We start from the raw sequence: 27,261 nt of genomic DNA, 5'->3' as shown, positions 1-27,261 counted from the left end.
ACTGTTTCCTGGTGGGATTCAATCCCAAATGGATGAGATCAGGTTGCACAATTGAGGCTGATTTGGTGCTCTTGCACACCAAACCTGCTTTCCTTGCCCCATCTGGAAATGGTGGGATAATCATGGCTTGATGTCGCATTGTATAACCTCTCCACAAACACATCGGCTCAGTGAATAGCTGGCATTGTCTGACCTCCCTGCAGGCTTTGCGCAAATAAATCAGCATGAATGCTCACTAAACGGGTTGTCTGAAAGTGACATAAGTGTCTGGATTTTAATCACGCCTTCAGTATCGAGGTCTTCCAACAGAGAAGTGGTGGACCTTCCCCAATATTGACCTTGCATCCTTTCTCTCCCTTTAGTAGCCATGAAAGATACAGAGTCCAGTCTGGAAGGTGCAAGTATGTTCAAGAAGTTAGTTACATGAGAGATGCCAGTAGAGTAACAGTTTGTGCATGTGTCAATATCAGAAGCAGAGGCAAAGCATATGATTGTAGGTACATCACTGTGTCTGTAAGACCTTTGACTCTTCCAAGGGCACATGGAAAACTGTTCTGTAGAAAGAGTTCTGTACCCACAATTAGCAAGTCAAGCAACTGCCTCACCGCAGGCTCCCCTCCACACGCATGCACGTGGCAAGAGCCATACTGGAACTGGTGATGTGACTTAGACCCTAAGATCCTTCAAAGCAATCCCTAGGGGTGCAGTGGTGTTGGTGACCATTTTTTATTAATGCATGAGAAGCAATCTCAGGCACATGGGTGCAGTCACTACAGCCTGCTGGGTGTAATGCAACTGCATTTGCATGAGGTCTCACCCGTGACCTGATTTGCATGAGGTCTTAAAGATAGCAGAACAGATTCAAAACGAGGAGCTTCATGCGTGACAAAAGGGTGCAGACAGAGGAAAAGCATTTCTCCTTGAGCCTCATTTCACCAAGTGCTGAGATGTTCCAGAGGCAACCCTGTGGGGTTTCATTTTGCATGGATGAGAGAGCATTGAAGGCTACTGGTGCATTTTATTTTTGGTGTAATAAACAAAATCTGCCCTTATTTCCTTATGGGGGACACAAGAGTCCTTACAGAGTCCTTTGTAGGTTCTCCATCGGTAGGAGAAAATAACAGAGGCCAACCAGAGAATATTGAGAAACAAAGCAGGTAGTAAGTCTGATCTTTATTGAATTGTTGCAACAGGGTGCTCCCCTCACATGCAGGAGAAAGGAGGAGGTCCCAGAACAAAGGTGTGCCTGCCCTTATATAGACATTTTAAATTGCCTTCCCTGGAGCTCAAGACCACCCCTCCATACATCATACATACATCACAGAAGGGGTGTAACCCAAGACCACTCCCACAAACATCATACCTACATCACAGAAAAGGTGGTCTACAACAGAAATTTGAATGTTTCCCCCCCTGTCTGTCAGGTTATCTGATAATGCCTTATCTGATTGCCTTTCCTGGTAGTCTTTCCATTTCTTTGAGATGGTGATTTCCCAGTTCCTGAGACAATGGGAAGGTTCCCTCACCCCCTCCCTCCTTGCAGAGAAAACATTTGGTCAGTTTGGGAGTCAAAATGGTTTCAGGACGGTCTTCCTGTGCTGCTCCAGACATGTGGTCCACATATCTATGTACATGCTTGGTTGGTACATTTATGAACATTTATTATATATATAAGACCTTAATTTTTTTATTTCATTGGGTTGTTGTTGTTTAATTAAAATACAGAAGCATAAGTGAAAATACAGAGAATAAGTGAAAGCAGAGAGGCACTTCTATACAGTAGCAGAGTTGTAACCCTGCATCAGTTTTCCATTCAGAGTCGCTTCATGTTCAGACAATACACATCACTCTCTTTTAAGGCTCCTCCAGACAACTTGTTCATTGAGCATCTTGATTTGATTGTGTAGAGCAGGGGTTTTCCACCTATTTGAGTCCACGGATCCCTTAACCAACTGCATTCTTTCTGCGGCACCCCTGTGGGGCTCAGGAGCCCAGTTATGTCACCCCTTGCCTGTAGAGCTGGCAGTCTCTCAGCCTTTTTCAAACACCTTCCTTTGTGGAGTGTTCTCTAAGCCTCCTCTCCCTTCCCTTCTACTTGGGAGTCATCTGGGCAGCTTCTGCTGCCCCTCCTGGTCTCTGAGCTGCCCCTCCTGCCCCAAAGAGAGGTACCTCAGAGGCATCACTTGCCTGCGGAGGTTATAGCCAGGGCTGCTGCAATAAACAGCTGTGCAAGCCTTTGGGAGGCAGAGATGTGAGAGAACATCAAAGGAGGGAGGAAAGGAAAAAGGGACAGAGGTCAGTGTTGCCCACAGCATCCCAGGGTGCCACGGCACACTGGTTGAAAACCACTGGTGTAGACATTATATCTCCCCCAGTTGAGCATTATCCCATACTTGTTAGTGCATTTCTCCATCACTATCCTAAAGTCTGTGTGGGGCTTTTTTTTAAGCGAAATTGTTGTAACAGAGCACTCTTAATTCATTTTGATTTTGCAAACCTTAATTTACAGTATGCTGGCAGTCTGGAGGTGACTTTTATTTCTTCATTCAAAACTGTTTCTCATATCTCTCTGTCCTTTCTCTTTCACTGTAAAGATGGCGTATTCCCTGCACCCTGGTGAGTATCTTATTCAAAAGCATAGAAAGATTCACGCACAGCAAGAGATTCTTTCCCCCATGGCTAAAGCATCAGTAATCATCTTGTAGTCCTGTACTATTCATCTGCACAGCAAAGCAATGGTCAGACAGCAACTAGAACAATAGTTCTCTCAACATACTGCCACCTTTCAGAATTTCTGTACGTATTTATGTAAATGCATGGAAAACCTACTAGCGTACAGCTGTACTCATTTTCTAACTTCTGGTTCTGCACACAGAGATTGGGGACTGAGCCAGTGGTGTATGGCGATATCAGCAGCATGGTCCCACTCCCCCAGCCCCCCCCCCTAAAAAATGAACATGAGTGGATGGAGGTCTGAAGGAGGCAACTGTGTCAATTTATTTAGGAACTTTTAGAACTTCCCCCATCTGACTCACATTTTTCTAATTTCTTCTTGTAATTAGTATGTTATGTCATACTTCGGTTGACAGTTAAATTGTACTCTTCCATAAATACCCCTTGGCGAGGATGCCAGAAATAACACTTTGCTAGAGATGGTTCTTCAAAATTCGTCATCCCACAAGTTTGTTGGAGTGTGAGGTCGGTCTTTGCATATAATGCTTATAAAGCTATAATACTAAGCATTTCTGCAAGCCTTGAGTGGACATCGCTGGTGCTACTAAGCATTGGGTCAAATGCCCCAGTTGGTGTCCATTTGCTGGAGGGTTGACTCTAGAGCAGCAGTTCTCAACCTGTGGGTCCCCAGATGTTGTTGGACTACAACTCCCATCATCCATGAGCTCTGGCCTTGCTAGCTAGGGGTGATGGGAGTTGTAATTCAACAACATTAGTGGGGACCCACAGGTTGATGAAATCGGGCATTTCCAGACCTCCGAGGCTAACAAGGATCATCATCCCAGTAGAACTGGCATTATGACATTTGTACTTTGCATAGCGCACCTATAGTCGGTGATAGCATGAAACAATAATCAGTTTACATGTCTTTGTTAAGGGTTCCTTGTCCAAGCTCTCCATCAACTCAAATCCTTGAACCAACACCTATTTTCTTGCATCTATTCAAAATTACTCAATCAGGATCCATGTTTTAGTGGTCAGGATTGTGAGTTTATTCCGTGTTACGTTTAAATTAATATTCTTACTTGGTGAAATAGCATGATTTTCTTTCTTTTTTTAAAAAAACCCAATACAATAGAAATCCTGCAGCAACAAAACTACTTGGCTTTGGCAATCCTCCATCAGCTGGGTGTGAATGGTTTTTCCACTTGGCTGTGGTCACCCAGTTTAGGAATGTGATTTCTATCACACCCTTTCCCCTACTCTTGTTACACAGGAAGTGTCTCTGTGCTTTCCGCTAATGGCACAGGAAGAGGTGGGTGAACTTTCCACAAAAACACATGGCATAATGGTAGGTGTTCTTTTGCTCTGACACCCTATTCAGTGATTCTAGCTAAGATAGGTCAGACGTTCTGATTTTCTTGGAAATAGCTCTAAAGTCATCCATGATACATCCCAGCTTGGTACCCCCCAGGTGTTTGGGCAGAAGCTGCATCAGCTTCAGCCAACATGATCAGTGAGTCAGGGGTCTTGGCAATTGTAGTCCAATAACGTCTGGAGGGCGTCACATTGTAGAAGGTTGCTCCAGGCCTTAGTAGCACAGTTATATCCGCATAACTGGTTCCTGCATTAGAGATGCTTGGCAGATCTCTCTCCATACATGTAGATAACATGTTGACAGACAGCACAGCAAGGAGGCATGTGGACATTGATGATTGGACTGGGAAGTATGGACCTGCTGCCCCCTTTGTGTATTTGATAGAGAACAGGGAGGAGTTCCTCTCAAAATGCCTTATTGTAATGCTAAAATACTGCTGTTTGCTCAAATGCTTCCCATGTAAACATTGATCCTGTGCTTTATTCTGATCCTCCTGTCCCTTGAAAAAGAAAGTGCAGGTCTTTTGCATCTGGTCTTGTTATACCCTCATTTGGACAAAGAGCAAAACTTTCAAAAACGAGCAGGGCAGAAGACAAATGTGAAGCAACATGTGGCTTTGCCAACTGGTTAGTTGGTTCTTACCCTGTCGTTGGAATAAAATGTGGCAGATGTTGCCAAATGGGCTACTTGCTGCTCTGTGGATGCTGGAAGGTTCCAGCAAAGTGTGTCAGTCGTGTATACTGTATATGTTTGTGAGGGGAATTACTCACCAATCACCTTCTTAAATAGTGATTATTTGACTATATAGTGGATACTAAATTTCCAGAGTAAATTATTAACCAGCTTTGTCAAAGTACAAGCACACAAGAACTCCTGGAAAGAACAAGTGCTTCCAGACCTTTTAGCCTCGAAATCCTTCCTTGTTGCTTTTTCTATTGCTTCTGATGCCCATCATGTTAACAGTATTTTGAACGGTGATGGGAGGAGAAGAGGGTTTCTAATGTGGTAGTTAGAGATTGACACATGTTTTTGGAGCCCTAAGGGATGATGCTGGTAGTGTTGATGTTGAGGAGGTTCCACTCTGCTTAGAAGCTACATTTACAGTTTGGTTCTGTGTGTGAGGGTTTCTGTATCAAACATCCAGGTTCAGAGGTATCATTGAATACCAGTTCCTAGGAAAACAACAGGATTGTCTTCCGGCCTTGCTTGTGATTTCCCAGAGGCAGCTGCTTAGCTTCTGTAGAAAGCTAGATGGACCTTTGGTAGGGTTGCCATATGTCCTCTTTTTCCTGGACATGTCCTCTTTTTCATGGGTAGAGTCGTCATAGCGATCCACAGTTAAAAGTAGAAGTCAATAAATGTGGCCTCTTTTTTGCTCTTCAAAATATGGCAACCCTACTTGGGCTGACCCTATCTGCCTACTTGGAAACAGCTCCCTCTCTCTTCAGTGATTATCCTTTGTTTTAGGATTGTAGCTTTTACAAGTCAATGGATGCAGGTGTGTTCCCCCCACCTTGGGTTTTACTTCACTTATTTATTTCTATATTTATAAATAAATAGATCATGACATGCAGGTAGGAATCTACCCCCACCCAGAGTTTTATAAATAAAAATCTTAGACAACATCATTTATCTATCTGTCTGTCTGTCTGTCTGTCTGTCTATCTATCTTCTAAACATCCCTTCACCCAAAACGATGAACCATGGTTAACATTAAAGGCAGCAACTGAAATGTGTGACTGCATTGCAGCGTCTACTTCAGCTCTCATTAAGTGGGGTTGGCTGCTTGGTGCAACAGTGAGCTAATCTCTCTCTGATAGGATTTATAAGAAAATCCAGTTGTTGTCCCTTGACCCTGGTTATCTTTCCTCTGCTTGTATACACTGGGGGAAGAGACTGTCTGTTGACGTCTGTTTTGTCAATGATTAGGGCTCTCAGGGGTTCAAGTTCAGTCGAGAGTGTTGATCATGAAATTGGGATGAGTTGGGGAAACTGAAAGCCTTATACCGAGATAGAGCATTGCTCTACCTAGCTCAGTATCATCTACTGATTCGCCTCTCCAGGGTATAGTACATTCCCTCCTCTAACTACTGAGTTACAGCCTTTCACTGTTCTACAGCATTTCACAGTGGAATTAATAATTCCAAGTAAAGGCATTGTCTTCTTTCATAATACTTCGCATCTGTGTAGTCCTTGAGGGTGTTCAAACTGCTTTACATGCACTGTCTGTGATCCTTGCGACCCAGACTGCCAACATGAGGCCCACAAGCTCTATCTGTTGAAACTATTGAAGATGTTTCTGTTTTGACAAGCTTTTCAAGATGGATCAAAGGGTCTTTGCCTTAGGTTTTCATACTGTGCTGTTTTTAAACCTATCTTTAGGGGGGCTTTTTTGGAACCAGTAACCAGTTTCAAAGCTATTTTTAAACTGTCTTTATGGCATGCCTGTAAATGGCCTGTAAATGACGAACATAAAAGGGGATCCATAAATTAATCAATAGTGATGATGATCTGGCCCCTTGATCCCAATAAAAGCATACAACTCAGCCACTTCCTCCTAGGCAAACGAAATAATCTCTTTTAATCTCGTTTGTCCCATTAGGGAAAGCACCAAGCATTTCTGTAATTATGTATCTCAGCAGCTTGTTGCCATATACAAGGCAAGACATAAACAAACGGAACTGAGCAGCTCTGCCCAAGTGATGTGATCAAAATGACAAGTGGAGTAAACGAGCCAAGCAGCAGCGTAAAGGTTCTGTTGCAGATACACACACAGCTTTGTGGCACGTTTTTATGACAAACTTTCTCCATACAATGAAGAAAGTCAACTTTTCCAGGGACAATTTGCTTAGAAATCTTTGTCTGTATCTCTCCGAGCTGGCCTCCATATGGTAGGGCCCCATCCCAGTCAGAAGAGGCCTGCCTGTTTACTGGCCAGAGGTGTTCCTCTTGGGAACACTGGTATGTTCTTGAACATAATCTGTTCTGGAAGACCATTCGACTTCTGAGGCATGTTTGAACATGGAAGCATTTACTTCCAGGTTTTCGGCATTCGAAAACCCAACGTTCGGCTTCCAAAACGCTCGAAAACTGAGGTTCCACAGTATATATCAACCACGTCCCTGATAACAGTGCCAAATGTAGCACAGGCAGCAGAAGCTTTCGTGGCACTCCTGGACTGGTGGAGAAGGGGCCTATCTTGTCATAGCAAAAGTCAGGCCTAACCTTCTGCTCCCAGGAGTCCCATTTTTGCTACTTCCACTTCTCGCAGGTCTCTCATTTTGCACTTTATGAGTTGCATGCAAACATAGTTCTGCACTGGACAATGAAAGTGATTAATAGGCATGGCTCACATAACTGTATCATAAACATCTGCAAGCAAGTTTGACCACTGCCAAATATATATGCATATACATAGTCCTTGGGCTGAACGATTCCCCACCCCTGATCTGGGTCCTGTTGTGTACCCAGAATAGTTGATTTCATGATTGACAGCACTGGCCATACTAGAATGTCATTACTAACCTTTCTGCCACAAGCAGTACCACTGTGCAAGTACTATTTCAAACGCTCTTGCAGCAAAACCATTTCTAGTTGCTTGCATTTTTTCCTAAAAATGAAAAAGCCTTTCCTTTCCTCAAGGCTTTGATTGTTTTGTTTCTCTTGTGCTGCATTTCCTGAAAGCTTCAGAAGAATACCAGCGTCTGGCTTCCTGTTCAATAGCTACGGCTGATCTGTTATCGTTTCCGTTGAAAGAGAGAGTGAGAGAGAAGCAGCTGAGAGGCCAATTTTGAGTGGAAAAGAGCCACTCTTTAAGGGTTAAGCAGCCCACATGTATGTATGCCCTTCTTTAAACCCAGGGATAGAGTACCTCAGGACTGGGGAGGAAGAGGATTCAGCCTTTTCCCTTCCCTTGGCACACTCTCCTCTCAGCAGTCTTGCTTTGCAGCCTCCTTGAGTGGTTTTTTGCCTGGCTGGAATGTGTCGTGGAACTCTGATGATGCCTCTCCTGGTTGGAGAACAGAGATGTAGTAACTAGTTGTTTGTTATTGCTTGCCACCAAATGCACAAGAAAAGCTCCCATGTTTATTCCTTGTTTTTCCCCACTAGTTTCCAGTTGACATTCACACTCCTTGTACTTGCAGTTGGATGCACCTGTCAATTTCAGTTTTTCTCTGTTTCTCATTTCTGAGTTAGATTCTTCACATTTCTGCACCGCTTTCCAATTTTTCTTAATTGGTTCCTCATGAAAATTCATCAGTATTCTCGTGTGAAATTCCCCTAGCATTCAGTTTTGTATGCAATACAACACATATTTTTGCAAGCAGATTTCCCTGCCACAGTGCAGTTTTGTATGTTATTTTCACTAATATATGTATTTCTGCGCAGATGACTTGGCCAGTTTTTGCATTGCAAAATTCAGACAAGTGTAGATTTTGAAAGATAGCTGTGCTTTGTTTTGTATATTGTTTCTGGAAGTGCAGGTTCCATAGGTTTATATTAAAATTGTGATCCGAACCAAGTTTGCAACCCATCCCAACCTGTAGAACACACACAAAGCTCTGAGCCTGACTTCTGTCTCACGGCGTATACAGATTGGTGTTGGAATCAGATTCTGCTCTTTCTCTTAGATACTATCAACCCTCAGTTTGTGGGCATCTGACGTCAATACGTCTGCGCAGGTTCCATGGGTTTGATTCTGATATATATCTTATCAGAGGAGAATATAAAGAGAAATTGGTGTGGTAAAGAGTGATATTCTTTCAAACTGCTACATCTCAGGGAAATGGACACTGGGCTAGTTTTCTTTCACAGTAGTACTTCTCTAGTCCTTGCATTGTCACTGCCTGCCTTCTGCATTGCGCTGAACTGCTGGTGCGAGTGAACGAGAATGTGCAGCAAGTTTCTTCTACTGTGGCCAAAGGAAATCGAAACTGTTGATTCCTCCATGACATGATGCTCTTAACAGAACAGGAAACTCCTGCTGCTTATAAGCAGGAAACTCCAGGGTGTGTGCTAAGCATAACTGGTATTTTTTGTTATTGTTGCTAGAATCTAAAAGCCTAGTGGTTTGTTCACATACTATTTCTACTAGAGACAGTCATAATTCACACTGCAAAAATTGTCATTCTCTCCCTCCCCCATGATGCTTCTTTGTTTTTAAGGATTTAAATCTTAATGTCCAGTGGCAAAGAAACTGACTTGTGAAAAAGAAAGTCCTAGGTTTAAATTTTGTCTCTCCAGCAAACTCACTAGGTGAGCTTTCAAAATTAGCTGCTTACCTGCAGCATCAAACTGAATCATCAATGTGGGGTTCTTCTTTGTATTTTGTACATTCTGTAGCACTAAAGAGTAGTTAACAATTTTGGGGGGGGGAATATTCACAGATAGGAGGATGCTTTAATCACCTCTGATTAAAAGTCATTGGTATGAAGATTAGCAGCTTCACCACTGGAAAGGGCATCAGATCAGAGGCTCTGCAAGCGTATTCACAGCATCACTAGATACTGGATGAACTGCCTTTTCATGTTAACATTTTTTTTTTACTGGTCTTAATTTCAGCCAGAGTACAGCAGGATTTAGTTACAGAATCCTTACAGCCACAGCTTAATGTCAGAAAAAATTACCTTAGAGCATACACAGAAAGTACTCCCTTCACCACAATGTAACCTTCATCTAAACCAGAATTATAGGCTATTCCCTCAAGGCCTCTTCTCCACCAGTCCAGGAGTGCCATGAAAGCTTCCGCTGCCTGTCCCACATTTGGTACCGTTATCAGGAATATGGTTGATATTTTTTGGAAAACACTACCAGTGTTTTTTTCTGCTAATTTCTCTCTACAGCACATGCAGAAGCCGCCTTCTTGACCACTGGACCCACTATTAGCCTCGTCCACTCAATCTTCCTTTGCATGCAGGGGAAATCCCTAACTCAGCAAGGGCTTGAGACCCATCAACTACCCTCACCTGGTGTACCCAGCCAGTCAAAGCAGTTTCCCAGGGTGTGCTGACAGTTTCTAAGAGCCTCAGGTGAGAGCTGAGTGTAGGGTGGGGATCAAAGATGGACAACCTATCCCAGAAGGAGCATGACGTGTCCCTCACCAGAGGTACCACCCCTTCCCTAACATCCCATAGACCCCCTACATGCAGAAATGCTACAAGAATAATAATAGAGTTCAAAATTGCCATAGTCCAACAGGATTGTTGAAAAAGAACCATTTCAGAACACATGGGTAGATACCACTGAGGTCTCTGAGATTCATTGCCATATCTCCTGTATTTTTTAAGAAGATGAGTATGGGGTGCTCTAAATTGCATTTGGGACCATCATGCATGAGGAAGGGGAGCGGACCCTTTCACTGTTTTCTGGTAATGAATAATCCCCCAACTGCTATTTGTTCCAATAGGAAAAAAGCATCCTGATGAATCCCACACACCCAACTTCGATTGCCACAGACACAATTCCCCTACCCACATCTGCATGGCTGGTTTTTTTAAAAGAGGGGGAAATTTGATCACAGTTCTTGGACTTCTTGCCTACCTTGGTCTTTATTTAACAGTAAATTGATGCCTAATGTGTGAACAAACCTTAAAATAACTCTTTCAGCAGAACAGTGCAATGCTAGGAATGTATTTGGGGCACACACACCTTGTCTAAGTAGATATTCAAGAGGCAACTAAATGATGATCAATGCCAGAAGCCGCGGCTGGAAAGACCGGTGAGCAATAGTCCCTTCTCGACTCCAAATTGCTTTCATTTTTCTCTTTCAGCTGGTGTTAAAGCAAAAGCCCAGGTCAGCAAGTTTTCGTCGGATCCTATTTTTCTTATGAAAGGAAAATGCCATCTGTGAGCTTGGGCAGATTATTCTACACGAGAAGTTAAAATCAATTTGGCACTGATCTCATTTAACATGGCAGGTCAGTGTCAGCCTGCCTTATTAGCTCTCTTGATGAAACCTGAGGAATGTCCTTCCAGGTATTAAAAAAAGTGAAATCCTGGTAATGGCATATTGAGTGTAGGCAGTAGAGTAAACTGCAGAGGGATCTAGAGCCAAAGGTGGCTTTGAACGCTTTTGCTGATTTTTAAAATTCACTCAAAATCCTGCTGTTGTTACCAAGGGTTGAAGTTGCTGAAAATCTTGCCGTTGAGCTTATTCACATGGGCTCCCCCCGCCCAAAAAAAATTTCCCATCTTACTCCTTAATCTTGATGAAAAGTGGGGTTTCCCCCATGTTTTGCTAGAACTGTGAACAATTCTCACATTTAAAAAATAAAATAAAATCAGCAGTTCAGGAATAGCTTGGACAATACTGTATTGGCCAAATATAAGCCGCACCGAATATAAGCCACGCCTTTAAAATTGGAGGGGGGGAGACAAAAAGAAAAAATACCTGAATATAAGCCACTCCCTTCCTCGCTGCTCCTGGCTGCCTGGGGGCGGGGGCGGGGGTGGGGTGTGTTGCATTGCTGGCGGCCTTTCCCCTTCCTCACTCTCCCATCCCACCCTTTGGGGAGAGGACAGGGGACTATGCGCAGGCGGGCACCGCTTTGACGCACTCCTGGTGCTGTTTGCCCCGTGCTCCTGGCTGCATACCATAACGCCTGAATATAAGCTGTACTTTAACTTTTGATGGTTGGAATCTGGCGGAAAAGTGAGGCTTATACTCAGGCCAATATGGTATGTGGGTGCAAGACACAAGAGAACAGAACAAAGCTCAGTGGGTTGGAACCATAAAATTCCATCTTTAAAACGGATTTCCCCTCCATCTCTGGTTGTTCAGGGTTGTATTCTGAGTGAATAGTTCCCATTTCCAATGGCAAAAGAGTTCTTGCTGCATAGTATGCTTCTGAATACCAGTAGTACCGTATTTTTCGCCCTATAGGATGCACTTTTTCCCCTCCAAAAATGAAGGGGAAATGTGTGTGCGTCCTATGGGGCGAATGCAGGCTTTCGCTGAAGCCTGGAGAGCGAGAGGCGTCGGTGCGCACCGACCCCTCTCGTTCTCCAGGCTTCAGGAAGCTATCCGCAAGCCTTGCGCACCCGGCGGGAGTTCCCGCGGGCTCACAAGGCTTGTGGGCGGCAGCCTGCAGCCCGAAGCATGGGGCGCCCTCCGGAGGACGCCCCGTGCTTCGCGCAGGTGTCTGCAAGCCTTGCGAGCCCGGGGGGAGTTCCCCCGGGTGCGCAAGGCTTGTTGGCGGCAGCCCGGAGCACGGGGCGCCCTCCTGAGGACGCCCCATGCTTCACGCAGGTGTCCGCAAGCCTTGCGCGCCCGGGGGGAGTTCCCGCGGGCGCGCAAGGCTTGCGGGCAGCAGCCTGCAGCCCAGAGCACGGGGCACCCTCCGGAGGACGCCTCGTGCTTCAAGCAGGTGTCCGCAAGCCTTGCGTGCCTGGGGGGAGTTCTCATGGGCACGCAAGACTTGCAGGCGGTAGCCTGCAGCCCGGAGCACGGGGCGCCCTCCGGAGGACGCCTCGTGCTTTGCGCAGGTGTCTGCAAGCCTTGCGCGCCCGGGGGAATTCCCCCCGGGCGCGCAAGGCTTGCGGATAGCAGCCTGTTCTGGGGGCTGGGGTTGGGGGAAGCTCGGGCTGGGGGGGGGGAAATAATTTTTTTTTATTCATTCCCCCCCCCCAAAAAAAAATGAGGTGCGTCCTATGGGCCAGTGCGCCCTATAGGGCGAAAAATACAGTATTTCCAGGTAGTATGTCTCTTCTTTGTGGGGAGTGATCTCTTTTTCCCCTGAGCCAACATTGGGGGGCGGGGCAGGTGAATCCTGGATTTGGAAAGTAGCATTCTTTAAAACTAGGTTCCTTGGCATCTGCTTCCCAGATTGAATATTGGGGAACTAGAGGGTTGCGGGGAGTATTATTCAAGACCATTTGCATATGTGTTACAAACACACACACACACACACACACACACACACACACACACAAAGAGAGAGAGATTCTTTTGCCAGTTGCTTTTCTATGAACCATTATAACCCTATGCTACATTTCTGATCAGAGGTGTGGGACAGCAAAAAGGCTAGCTACCAGGAAATTCTTTTGGACGAGATGATGATTATACCTTGAGAGTCACCCCTAGTCTTCCTATGGAGCTGACAACTCGTGTCAGTATCAAGAGCTGAAGGGGTTTGCAGGGGGTGCCAAATGGAGATTTCATCTGTGAACCTTCAGTTAGTTCTGGGCAGAAGAAGGAAAGATCTTCACAGAGAGAGGCCAGTGAAACCTCAAATTACCAGTTGGGCAGGTAATTGACCCCGTAAAAGCTTTTAGGAGTCTGGATCAAGCTTGCTTGCTGATCTGAGCAACTAGGAGATCTTTTCCCATTGTCTATAGATTACTTTTGCCTTCCCCCTACCCTGCTTGTTGCCTTGTCTCCCTCATTCCTCCTCCCAATATGTAAAGGAGTCCAAGTGTTACAGCTTGTCATAACCTCTCTCCTATTGTCACATGCTCATTCATTAAAGAATACACACACACACACACACACACACACACACACCCGAGTGGTACCTCGGGTTAAGAACTTAATTCGTTCTGGAGGTCTGTTCTTAACCTGAAACTGTTCTTAACCTGAAGCACCACTTTAGCAAATGGGACCTGCTGCTGCTGCTGCACCGCCGCTGCACAATTTCTGTTCTCATCCTGAAGCAAAGTTCTTAACCCGAGGTAATATTTCTGGGTTAGTGGAGTCTGGAACCTGAAGCGGATGTAACCCGAGGTACCACTGTACCTGATATGCTGCTTGTGGTGTACCAATGTGTGAGAGTGATGTGTCTTTCCCCCTGTTTTTTTATTTAGTGTTTTTCTTTCTATACATGCTCCATGAATCTAGGGGTAATTGTAGCTCCATACAGCATGCAACGTACAGTGTGTGTGTTGGTGTGTGTGTGCAGCTATAAAAGGGCATGTGAATATCTTGTACTTTATAAGATGCGCTGTAGTTACATGACATATGCAAGTGTCCTTATGCTCAGTTTTTGCTTCGGTGTGAAGTGTCCCTTAGGAGGACTGAGTTGAGAGACCGTGACCTTTTCAGACATTTCTCTCTTTCATCTAACTTTAGCTTTCAGTGTGTTTACATGTTCAAGGGAGACTGAAGAGAGTTCAGGGATTGTCTCTGCAGGATTACTAAACCTGTAAATTGACTCCAAGCTAGTATGAGAAAGGGAGAGTTTGGTTTTAATTGTTAATGTCTGTAAACCACTTTTCATCCATATGGATGGGAGAAGTTCCCGTTGACCTCAATCTGATGTGGATTTTGCCCTTAGAATGCAAACATTTCTTTGCCTTGGTTTCATTTCCAGTTAATGTCATGAAAGTAGCAACTGCTGTGACTTACTGCTCTAATTCTGGAGTGATAATGGAGTTCAGCAGCCATTACCTTGGCATCCTGCTATATTTATCTCTCTTCCTTCATGGCTATTGTGGTGTGTGTGTGTTTGTGTGTGTGAATTTTCTCTCTTTCAGGTTCTACTCAGGGTCCCAAAAGTAACACAAACCAGCAGAGGTGGAAGAGGTACTGTTGCTTCCAAAGTGTCTGGTTTTGCATTACAAGTGTTGAGTGCTGGAATATCATGGCCCTAGAGACCAGCAGCAATTAAGACTCAAATTTGGAGGCTGCAGTCTCCAGATGGAGAGCCAGGCAAAGGTCTCAACCTGCTACCGGAGACTGGAAAACCATTGCACCTGAGATTGATGGACCCAGAACAACCTCCCATCCTGCCAGGGCCTGTAGGGCCAGAGGCTGGACTTTAAGGGAGTGCCTTCCTCCAAAGAACCTAATGCCTCTCACAGTACCTCACTGGTCAGGAGGCCATGGAAAGGGTGCCCATCTTCAGGCCAGAGTGCTAGCCATTTAAGCATCTGAGATGATCCAGAATGGGGTGGAGTTTGGGAGATGTAATCTAAGGGCAGAGACTTGAAAAGGCTCAGTCTATTGGCAACTTTAGTTGGAGAAAGTTGCTCACTTGGAGCTATCCCTGGTCCTGCAACTCTTGATCAGCCTTGCTCTGTGGAATCAGTCATCATTTTAGAGCATACCAGAGAGGCTACTGTGTTTGATTCAGATGTTGATCTAAGTCAGGCATGGCCAAACTTGGCCCTCCAGCTGTTTTGGGACTACAACTCCCATCATCCCTAGCTAACAGGACCAGTGGTCAGGGATGATGGGAATTGTAGTCTCAAAACAGCTGGAGGGCCAAGTTTGGCCATGCCTGATTAATAATAATAATAATAATAATAATAATAATAATATATTATTTGTACCCCGCCCATCTGGCTGGGTTTCCCCAGCCACTCTGGGCGGCTTCCACAGAGACCAAAAATACACTAAAATGTCACACATTAAAAACTTCCCTGAACAGGGCTGCCTTAAGATGTCTTCTGAATGTCAGGTGGTTGTTATCGCTTTGACATCTGCTGGAAGGGCATTCCACAGGGCGGGCGCCACTACCGAGAAGGCCCTCTGCCTGGTTCCCTGTAGCTTTGCTTCTCGCAATGAGGGAACCGCCAGAAGGCCCTTGGCGCTGGATCTCAACGTCCGGGAAGAACGATGGGGGTGAAGAAGCTCCTTCAGGTATACTAAGTCAAGATCCTCCAGATGTTGTTGGATTCTAGTTCCCATCAGTTCAAGCCATCATGGTTAGTGGTCAAGAATGATGGGAGCTGTAGTCCCAGGGCTTTTTTTCTAGCCAGAACTCGCCAGAGCTCAGTTCCGGCACCTCTTAGGTGGGCACCATTGCCTTCCTAAGAGAATGAGGGAGGGGTTCATGATGAGTTGCTGCACCTCTTTATCTAGAAAAATAGCACTGTGCACAATACTTGCAGTGCCACCAGTTTCCCATCCCTGTTTGGACAGGGGTATCCTGAAGATCACTCCATCTTGGAGCACTTTTAAGACCTTGAAGGTCAAAACCACCACTTTGAATCTGGCCTCATAGGGTGCAGCAAAGTATCCTGGTCAAAGAAGCAATGGCTTCTCTCCCACAGCTTGTAAGCTTTGATTCCTTTATTGAACCCAGGAACAGAATGTTATGAAACTCTCAGTCATCCTCTTCCACTAATGATTCATAGATGCTAGGGTGACCATGTGCCCTACTTTATAATAATATTTTATTCTTTTTTCCATATAGAAAGTTACATTTGTTACTCAACTACTGTATTATGAAGACTTAGCACTCTATTTAAAGGGCTGTCCAGGTTAAAGAAGAAGAAACACAGGGGCCTTGAAGTTGCCCATCAACATTTCACACCTGGACAGCAGACTGTGTGTGCCCACCTGTTCACAGTCTTCCCCATTATGGTGGGATTTATTGCATTTTTATTAGAATTATAGTAATTATTTTGCAGATTGCATATATGCATACCAATTTTCGTATGCAGATATGTGCCCCCTTCTGTCCTGTATTTTGATGATACATTTTTTCTTCTTTTTCCAAGTGTAGGAAGTCACCCTACTCTTTTCACTGTCAGTTAGTGCTTAAAATAGCATTGAATAGATTTTGGCATTTTATCCAATATTTCACAGTAAAGGAGTGATGTGTTGCCACTTTCCATTGCTAAAACCTCTTGACATCCCTTGGACATGATTGTGTGGAATCGAGGAGCCGTTCGTATGCCATTGTTAAAAATAAACTGTCTCCTCAGTTTGGCTAGATCCAAGCTTCTGTTCTGCAGTTGGTCTCGTCGGCAAAGTTGTGGTTCAAAAGTCTGCCGAACCAGAAATGTAGGCTGTCTCTAAATTGCAATAATTTGGTCTTTTTAAAAAATAAAATAAAAAAGCTTGCAACTTTGCCACATTAATCTAAGCCCTTGCCTCCTAATTAGAAGTGACTCATGGCTCCCCCGGAAAGTTGGTGTGATCTACGTCTGTAGCATATAATTATCTCTCTCTTCCGTGGAGCAGTATAGGCAGCCACTTAAGCATTAATTAACTTTAATGAACTTACTGAGATCAACTTTGGCTTCTGGAGCAGTTTAGTTTATGCTGTAAATTTTGAAGACAAAACACTGCGCTGTGGGATTAAGTAATACCCTACAGCCAGCCTTGGGGCGTCCCATCTTTGTCCCTTCTCTGGGGCCACTTTTGAAATGCCAGCTTGTTCCCTCCTGTCATGAAGAACTGGGGTGGACTTATTAGCAACAGCAAAATGTATGGGATTAAATCCACCATGTGTTATTAATCTTGGCAAGCTAATGAGAGGTTAATGAACATAGTTCAGTTGCTAAATTAAATGCAATGGGTCCCTTGCTTTCTAATAACTGAGCGTTTGGAGCAAAACAAATTGTTTTGAGTAGCAGAAGTGTGTTCTGGTTGCAATTGCCTTCATCCTTACAAGCCGCACTGAACACAGTTAGACTTAACACCTGAGCATGGAACTAGGTTTTCCTCTTGCTGCAAGAATGGGTGCTCTATGGTAGATAGTGGGCATTTCCCCTTTGCCTTGCCTTTTTTTGGACTTGTGGATCTCTTAAGTCCCTGGAACCTTCTTACCTGCCCTCTTCCAATAGTTTGGCCCAGGTAACATATATGACCTGGGAGCATTTGATTTGCAGGCATTGTTAAACTGAAGCAGGGCGTAGGCCTCAGTCGTGAACCTTACTAGGAGGGCAGTGGGAGCCTCATCTAAACTGGTCTTGAGCACTTTGAAGGAAGGATGAGATAGACCGAGAATTGTAGAGTTGGAAAGGACCACAAGAAACTTCTAGTCCCACAACCCTGAGATTAAGAGTCGCTTGCTCTAAAGTATGTTCAAATGCTGTAAAATGAACAGAATAGTGTATATACCAGTTATTAATTGTGTTTATACCCTACCTTTCCTACAAAGTGGCCAATTCGGTGTTCATGATTCTCCCTCTTCATATTATCCTCACAGTAACCTTGTGAGGGAGTCTAGGCTGAGAGTAACTGTGAGCCAATGAGACCCAGTGATTCATGGCTGAATAGGGATTTTAATATGTGTCTCTCTGGACCTAGTCTGACACCCTAACCATATCTCCTAGGGACCAGTATATGCACAGCTAAATTATACCCCGTGCTAAATAATTACTTATATTACTCCAGCTGCGAAAGCTCCTCCAGAATTGTGAGTTCACAGTTCAGAGGTGATTTAGTAAGTGGTTCTTTTTTGACATTTCTCGTATTGTGAATTCTGCTCGAGGCCTAAATTGCACATAATGTACATATGTACATGAGATTCCTTTCTGTTTCTGTCCTGCATTAGCAACATTCACAGCTTCAAGGCATTTTAGTGTCAAAGTGTGGGAACTTGCTCATACTTTGGCAAGTCTGCAGGGGGAAATGGGAGCTCTGTGTTGTCAGCATAGTAGGTGCCAGTACTTTAATAATGATGGCAGCACTTAGCGCTTTGGGGAGTTCAAAGCCCTTCACGTGCATCATTTGGTTGTAGTCCTTCCAGCAGCCCCACTGTTACTATGCTCACGTTGCAGGGGGCTGTAAGCTGAAGCTGACAGAGAATCGCCTAAGGCCACCTAGCTAGGTCGTGACTGGGAAGAGACTTCCTGGTTCACAGCTCGGCCTCCTATCCATTACGCTATACTCGCTCTTGGGGTCTTGTTGCCCTAGCTTTCACTGTATAGCTCAGCTGAAATATTGGGTCCAGCAACAAAAGCTCCTGCTGGATCAAGCCCCAAACCCGTAGAGTCCAGCACCCTAATCTCACAATGGTCAAACAGATCCCTGTGGGATGACCATAAACAGGACATGAGCACGATAGTCCTTGCCCTGCTTGTGATGCCCAGCAGCACAAGAGGTAGAATATGGCCGCAGAGGGCTACTAGCCACAATGGTTCTTTCCCTCCACGAATTTGCCTAATCCTCTTTGGAAGCCATCCAACTTGGTGCCATCTAACTGGGATCTGTCTAATCAAGTGACAAAGGTGTGGTGACAGGCCTTGAGACCTGTGAGGTAAAGTTAAATTAGTTAGGTACGGTTAGCCCTGAGGGAGAAGATACAATTATGAGGCAAAATGGCAGTCCTCTCCAGGCATGGAGGACACGGGTGGCGCTGTGGGTTAAACCACAGAGCCTAGGACTTTCCAGTCAGAAGGTCGGCAGTTCGAATCCCCGTGACGGGGTGAGCTCCCGTTCCTCGGTCCCTGCTCCTGCCAACCTAGCAGTTCGAAAGCATATCAAAGTGCAAGTAGATAAATAGGTACCGCTCTGGCGGGAAGGTAGATGGTGTTTCCGTGCGCTGCTGTGGTTTGCCAGAAGCAGCTTGGTCATGCTGGCCACATGACCCGGAAGCTGTCTGTGGATAAACGCCGGCTCCCTCGGCCAATAAAGCGAGATGAGCGCCGCAACCCCAGAGTCGGTCACGACTGGACCTAATGGTCCGGGGTCCCTTTACCTTTACCTTTACTCCAGGCATGGGGAGGGATGTCATGCAGATCATGGCACAAACTTGTTTTCTATTGATCTGGAGGGCAGGGCCTGAACCAGTGGGTTTAAACTGGGAGAAAGGGGTTTCAACTAATCATTAGGAGAAGCCCATGTCATCTGATTGCCCTCCAGTTTCTGTTTCTCATTGGGACTCAGCAACGTTCATCACAATATGTTTTGGATGCGTTATAAACATGCAACACCAGGTGGTGCCAGAGAGCAATAAAGGAATTTATATGGATTTTTACATAGGTTCCCCCCCCTTTTGTTGTAACAATTTAATTTCTGACTTATTTATAGCATTTTATCCTGTGTCTGGATCCACCCCTGGACAGATGAAAAACATCAGTTGACTTTTTCCCTTTCATATTGTAAGATCGGCAGTTCAAATCCGCACAACAGGGTGAGCTCCTGTTGCTCTGTCCCAGCTCCTGCCAACTTAGTAGTTCGAAAGCACGCCAGTGCAAGTAGATAAATAGGTACTGCTGTGGCGGGAAGGTAAACATCGTTTCCGTTTGCTCTGGTTTCCGTCATGGTGTTCCGTTGCGCCAGAAGTGGTTTAGTCATGCTGGCCACATGACCCGGAAAGCTGTCTGTGGACAAACGCCGGCTCCCTCGGCCTGAAAGTGAGATGAGTGCCACACCCCATAGTCACCTTTGACTGGACTTAATCATCCAGGGGTCCTTTACCTTTTACCTTACCTCCCTTCCATAAAGTCCATCTGCAGTTATTGTTTAAGAAAGGCTGAGGTAACTTTCACACAAGATACAGCACGAGAGTGCCTCCAATGATCCTTTTCATGTGTGCATGCGCCACATAGGAACACTGATGTGGGGTAGAAAGGGAGCCATTTTAAAGTGGAAGGCTTTCCAACTTTAAAGGTGTGAAAAGGCACTGGCTGAGGGTTGCTGTCTTTGCTGTTGATTCCAAAGGGTGTTTCTTCCTGTTCTCAGGGGAGCTGTGCAGCAGCTGCCTTAAGCACAGCCTGACTGTTAACATGGTGTCAGGCTGCACAGGAGATCATGTTGCAAACAGCTAGACGGGGAATTCTTCGGTTGCTTTGCTAATTATGATCACTATAGTTCCCCGCTCCCTTTTGAATTTCAGGCCTAGTAGACTGCATCTGGTGTAGTTCTTTAATTTAGATTTTGTATTTACGCAGCTGGAATGCTTATGCATTTGGATTGTGGGGGGGATGCAGGTTCAAGGCCTTTGCTTACCTGAGAGCAGAATATTTTCCTTCCATGATTGCAGGGGTGGAAACAGCCCTGTTGTGGAAAAGGTGAGCAGGTGCGGGTTTTTGCCTGACAGTTATAATCTTCACATACGGCTAGAGATTTGACTAGCAGAAAACACTGTTTCTTTTATTTTGACATGAGAGTTCAGCATGCAGACCCCTTTATCCTTTTTGAGGTTCCACATATATCAAAGTAGACCAAACGTCATGCATTAGTGATATATTTGAATTGGTTTTAACACAGGGATAAGGGAACAAAATTTCCTAACCATTCCCCCTACATGGCTGATGTGAGTTGGAGAACTGCAGGTTCCTCAACCCTGGTTAAACCCTTGGCTATGCTGACTGGGGCTGATGGAGTTCAACAAACATCTGGAGGGCCAGAGGTTCACTCACCTCTGCTCTAACTGCTATTGAAGGATAAATTTCCTATGCATCAGAACTTTGATATGCACGTACTTCATGTAGCCTTTGTTTGAAGAGGGAGAGAGGAAGAGAAGTGCTCAGATTTTCTTACTATTAAAAAATAAAATTCTAGAAAACATGAGTAGTGGTTAGGAAATTATAGTCGTAAAGGTCAGCATTGAGAATCTATATTTTTGCTTTTTTCCTATCAATGCAAGTAACTGTTGCTATGCAGGTAACTACCAACAAATACTTGATTTTGACTGGAACATGTCAAGTTGGCTGGCAAAGCTAGTACCATAATTCCCTCAGGCCTGCCATAGCGATGTCATTAAATAAAGGAAGAAAGGAAATAATCCATTCTGTTCTTCATGTTTTCAGACTGAACCTTTGATGCATGAACTAAATGTACACAAACACCAACTTGTGGGATTATGGAGTTAGGTATTGTATTGAACTGCCTATACTTCCATCATTTTTCTCACTATGAAACAATTTATAATTAGGAATGTCAAAAGAACCCACTAGTTCAGCATCTCTTTTCCTGCAGTGGTCAAGGAGAATCATAGAATGGATGGGACCACAAGGATCATCTGATTGCAATGCAGGAATCTTTTGTCCAGCTTGGGGCTTGAACCCGCGACCTTGAGATTAAGAGTCACATGCTCTACCTCAGTCGTTCTATTTACAGCGTATTTCACTTTATGAAGAATGTAATGTCATTATCATTATTATTATTTAGACAATTAATATAATTCTTAATTGCAATAGTCTCTAAGTGGCGTACAAGGATGATAGTACAGTGAAAATCGAAAACAATTAAAACTATAAAATCAGATTTCAGCTAAAATGTATGCTGATTTTTTATTTTTTTTTAAAGTATTCAGTAGATGCCAGACATTCAGTAAGGAGGGGGCCTGTTTGACCTCAATCAGTGATCAGGCAGGGAATATAAGGGTTTCCATCTTGGTAGCAGCACAGTTCAAGGTGGACTTTTATAGCACTTGCATTGATACACATTTGTATGCCTTCTAACCATTGCAGCTTATCAGTTCAAAGCACTTTCCCTGAGCTTAGCTAAGAGTTGTCCTCTTTGGTTATCATTGATACTCACCTTTCATCTCCTAACCTCAGTCTGCAGGACCAGACATATTTGCATCTCTGAAATCCCCGCTCCCAGCGCCCTTCCTGGTATAGATGGCGCACACACAGTGCGCTGCTTGAGAGCTACATGTATTGGAGGAATATTCCCCAGGGATTATGACTTACTTTGAAATCTGGCTTCATTGATTTTACAGAGTTCACTGGTTCTGTTCTGTTGTTACACAGAAGGACTACAGATCCCTCAAAGTAAGCACCATGATTTTCTCAAGGAAATATGCTGAGGCTCCTGCCAGAAACCCGCTGGTAGCATCTTGAAATATGTTGGCACGCCAACCTTTTTGCCTTTGCCAGCAAAGAACGAGGTCACATTTTACCCACATGACAACCACACCTGCGCTTGCAGTCTGGACAGTGAACTTCTGGGGTCCACAGTGTACTGTGTCAAATAAATACAGCATTACATGCATGCCTGCTCCCTTGCATGAAGCTGGCTCACTGTGCCTCGCCCTCTCTGCCAAATAAACATAATACTTGGTCCTTGTGTTGAGAGGCAGTGGCAAGTGGGCCTTTATGGGTCAGTATGGAGATGACAGAAGGGATCACTGTAGACTCCTTGAATCATAAAACTTTTAACCCTGTTGACATATTAACATGCACCATTTGAGGTTTGGGCGGGACCCTCACCTTCCAGCACCCTCATGCCATTCATGCTTGCCTGAGTAACATCATGGGAAGAATGTTTCCAGCTACCCCCCTCCCCTGCCTCTGGAAGCCTTATAAGAAGCTGCCGAAGGAAAGGGACTGTGAGTAACATCACAGGGTGAGCTGCTGCCTGAAGGTGATGCCCAAAGGAGCCGTGTTCCTTTGGGGAAACTGAGGCCTAGACATCTGATCTGCTGAGCTTGATTCTAGGTTAATTTGCAGCAAACATACCAGCAGTGGCCAGAACATCGAGGACCAAGGTGAAACTGTTCAGACTGTTTTTGCTACTGCCCGGAGGTTTAATACTACTGTGTATGACATTGATTTTTTTTATTTTTCATTTCCGGTTAAATTTGCTGGATGTTGCTGTTTTATTGCTGCTGTTATGAAATTATTCTTGAAATGGTTGAATTTTTGGGGTGTATTTTTCTAAGCTGCTTTGAGCATAATTTTTTTTGCGGCAAGGCGGCATGCACATAATGTGGTGGCTGTGATGATGATTGTAGAAGCAGAAAACCTTTAAGACAGAAGTACACATTTTTCAGTCTCTTGCTCTTCCCGGGGGGGGGGGGAGCATTCCTTATTAGGGATCCATATGACGTATGGGCAGTTTACTATTTGCAATATCATTTGGAGCAACCCAAATATTATATTTTGGGGCCTGGGGGTGATGCAATTACTGCAAAAGATTTACCCTGGAATGGAAAATTTAAGTGAGAAGTGCAGGAATGTCCAGTGAGCAGGAAAGCTTCACGGATCTTTCTTGCCTATATTTCTTTTCTGGCATGATGTTTTCCAGGTGTGTTTCTCCATAGAAGTAATTCTAAAAGCACTTCTTGGAGAAAAGCCAAGTTTTTGTATGAAGTTATTGTCTTGTTTAATGGCATGCATCTTAGAGTTGATGAAGTGCTCAGTGAAGACGAAAGCTAGGCCAAAAGTTCAAATGAGCTTGGAAGAATGGAACAGGGGTAAAATGCCCTTTTGCCTGCTGCTGCTACCTCTACTTGCATTCTTGCAGCAACAAAAGCAGGGCTCCTCCTAGCTGTTTTCTGCTGCTCCCGGCAGCTGCTAGTCGCCATTTTGTTCCTTGCATAGTGCCATTGTGACCAGCGGCAGAGCGGAGCAAGCCAATCGGGTGCCTGTGCCCAGGGGCAGGGCCAGCCGGGGCAGGATGCTCTGAGGGCCCTCTGAGGAGTCTTCTTGCCTCCTCCCACTCAACCGTCCTACAGTTTGGGGGGGAGGCGGCAGGTGGACCGTTTGGGGCAGCACAGGATCCTGCGGGTGCCCAAGCCACTGCGTCACTCCCAGGAGAGACGTGTGGCTCAGGTGCACTGCAAGGACCGTGGTGAGTGCTGCCTGGCATTTTGTCACCCCCCTCAGTGGTGACACCTGGAGTAGACCACCCCTACCACATACCCCTTCCTCCGCCCCTGATCATGAACAGTGTTCTCTTCTCATGTTACATGGTTTAGTGGGGCATCCTGAGGTGGGGTGGAAATGGCTGCCATGTAGAAGGAACATAGGCCGGATAACCTAGACACGTTCTGAAATTCATTGCCTATGTCCCCTCACCCAAAAATAGTTGAAATGCCCCTTCATCATTTTGCTGCCCATGAATGTGAGGGGGGGGGGCTATGCATTTTGTCTCTGCCGTAGTCAAATTTTCCTTTGACAACAACTAAGGCAATGGGTGGCATTGTGGTCTAAACCACAGAGCCTAGGGCTTGCCGATCGGAAGGTCGGTGGTTTGAATCCCTACGACGGGGTGAGCTCCCGTTGCTCGGTCCCAGCTCCTGTCAACCTAGCACTTTGAAAGCACGTCAAAGTGCAAATAGATAAATAGGTACAGCTCCAGCGGGAAGGTAAACGGCATTTCCGTGTGCTGCTCTGGTTCTCCAGAAACAGCTTAGTCATTCTGGCCACGTGACCCGGAAGCTATCAGCGGACAAACGCCGGCTCCCTCAACCTATAGAGTGAGATGAGCGCCGCAACCCCAGAGTCGTCCGCAACTGGACCTAATGGTCAGGAGTACCTTTACCTTTACCTTTAAGGCCATATTCACATATTATGGATATGTGTCAAGGCACAGTGAATTTGCATGGATTACCTCTGCCACTGACATCCACAGCTACATTTGAAAGTGGGAATAGAGTCTCTGCATGTACAGATGTATGCATATAAAGCTCTCTCCTTATGATCAGGAACCCTGAAAAATCAAATTCTCCAATCATGTACCAAGAGCCCTACTTACCTACAGGTATATGAGGGTGGGGCGGTCTGTTTTGACCTTAAAATGAATGTGTGGAAGTCAAGGGTGGTAGTCATAGAATCATAAACTTGTAGAATTGGAAGGGGCCCTGAGAGTCATCTAGTCCAGCCCCTTTGCACTCACAACTTGCTGTTGCATACTTGAAGCTTGTGTTTCCATTTCCATCCTCTGTGTATTCATTAACCATGGAATTGTTATGGTTTTGTGTTTGGCTGAACCTACCAGTTCAACATTATACACCGTGACATCACATCCAGTGAAGCATATGTGTAGGATCTGGGTGCAAGGTAGATTCTTGGCCTACCCCATAAGTTTTGTTTTCATCTTACGTTTCCGGATATGGTCAGCCAGTCACCACGAATCACCATGCCATAAAATGTTGAGTGAATGGATATAAAATTAAACCTTAGGAATAGCTTTCCTTAGCAAACTCTTCTGCAAATGTGCAGATGGTATCTAAGTTTCAAATATGAATACATTATCAACTTAATAATGATTAAAAAAAATTCCATTAACTTTCCCAGTTTTGGTAGGTTCAATTTTTGGTGTATTTGTCTTTCAGTTTTCTGAGATTCGCTCACCAGGCTGTTGTTGCCTCAGAGTTAATTTAAATGTTTACATTCTCTTCCCAAATAGGTTTCTTAGAAGAAGCATTTGTTTAAATGGGCTTGACTGTACTGCTGAGATAAAGAGCTTTCCAGGCTCATCAGAATATATGTTTTCACGCAGTTTTGCATCTCAAGTCTCCAGAATAAAACAATTGCTGGGAATCATATTGGAAATATTCTTCACTTTGCAATTCCACAAATACACATTTTATTATAGTTTCAAAGAGAAGTTGCCCTCAAGCAGAGACATTGTTTTGGATGCCAGAGCAAAGATTAAAGCTAAGGGTGTTTTTTTATATATATGTAAAAAGATATATCTATGAAAGAAAAGTGAATAGAAACAGCTTCAGCTATATTAACTCTGATCCATTAAAACATATTCTTTCAGCATGGTATGCCCTAAATACTTTGCACTACAATTCCCATCATCCCTGGCCATTGGCCAGGCTGTCTGATGTTGATGTGGATTATAGTCCAAAACACATGGAGGCTACAAGACCAGGGGAGATTGTGATATAATGATTCTTGTCTTTGTACCTGCTAAGACAAGTAAGACCAGGGGCAGCCCGTGCATGTGGCGAGGTGAAGCCATTTGTCTCAGGAAGCCAAACCAATCCCCTTCCCTCGCCCTCACTGCTGCGACTGTGCCCATGCTACTGCATTGTGGTGGCAGCGTGGGTACAGCCTCAGGTTGAGGAGACAGTTGTGGTGACAGGGCTGGCAGCAGTAGGCACACCACAGTGGAGGCAGGGAGGGGGCAAGGTGGGACCCCAGATCTGTAGGGGGCATGGGCATCAGGGCAGGAGCAGCATCTTGGCCAGCCCTGAGTAAGGCCAAGGTTCTGGCTACACATTAGGCTGGCAGATCTGGGATTGATCTCTTATATCTAACATTATTTTTACTAAATATAACTATGGGATATTGCTGGTCTGAATGGGGAAGTGGCTTGGATACTTTCCCCCTGATCTAAACCTCCCTTATGGAAGATATTTGTTCTGTGGGGTGAGGGGTGGGAACATACAGGCACTGTATCATGCCTTAATTTCCCCCTCCAAAACAAATAGCACCTGGGGGAGGATTAATTTGTGAAAACAGCATATAAAAAAGGGTTTTTAAAAGTCGCAATGTCACTTCCTCAATGAAATTGCAACCTTTGTGTTTGCATCTATCACCAATCTCCCTGGATAAATTGAAGCTTGGTGATCAGTTCGATGAATTTTTTTCTCCTGGCACAGGCACCAGGTAGCGTATTTTATCACATATTCTGATATGGAACTTGATAACCTTGGTGTCTGTGACAGGTGGAAGGAATATGATAACCAAACTTACGGCACCTGCAGCAACTTTCCTTCCTTAAAATTCAGTATTAAGTTAACACAGATTCGACACCAGGAAAAGTTGGACTTGTACACATTCTGCAGAATGAGCACACTTTCACCCACGGTTCTCTATTTTGCATAATGTATTCTGCTTCTGATAGT

General features: G+C 44.8%; 1 protein-coding gene across 4 annotated transcripts in view; it reads left to right on the top strand.

The window, feature by feature from the left end:
• PPP1R16B (protein phosphatase 1 regulatory subunit 16B) overlaps positions 1-27,261 on the top strand; it is a 109,930-nt gene that overhangs the window by 56,297 nt on the left and 26,372 nt on the right. Inside the window, exons 1-2 of one of the 4 annotated variants that reach the window (XM_079979380.1) lie at positions 24,374-24,389; positions 25,105-25,160. The exons of 2 other annotated variants lie outside the window; for them this stretch is intronic. In XM_079979380.1, the coding sequence (XP_079835506.1) occupies positions 25,133-25,160 (28 nt within the window). In that variant the 5' untranslated portion in view covers positions 24,374-24,389; positions 25,105-25,132. Of the gene's footprint in view, positions 1-24,373; positions 24,390-24,967; positions 25,161-27,261 lie in introns of those variants that run through there. One more of the 4 variants, XM_079979378.1, reaches the window with a different exon arrangement.

The sequence above is a fragment of the Podarcis cretensis genome (assembly GCF_951804945.1).
Source record: "Podarcis cretensis genome assembly, chromosome: 6".
In the NCBI taxonomy this organism is placed as follows: domain Eukaryota; kingdom Metazoa; phylum Chordata; class Lepidosauria; order Squamata; family Lacertidae; genus Podarcis; species Podarcis cretensis.
Note: the sequence above shows the minus strand (reverse complement) of the source record. Positions and strands in the feature narration are given on the sequence as shown.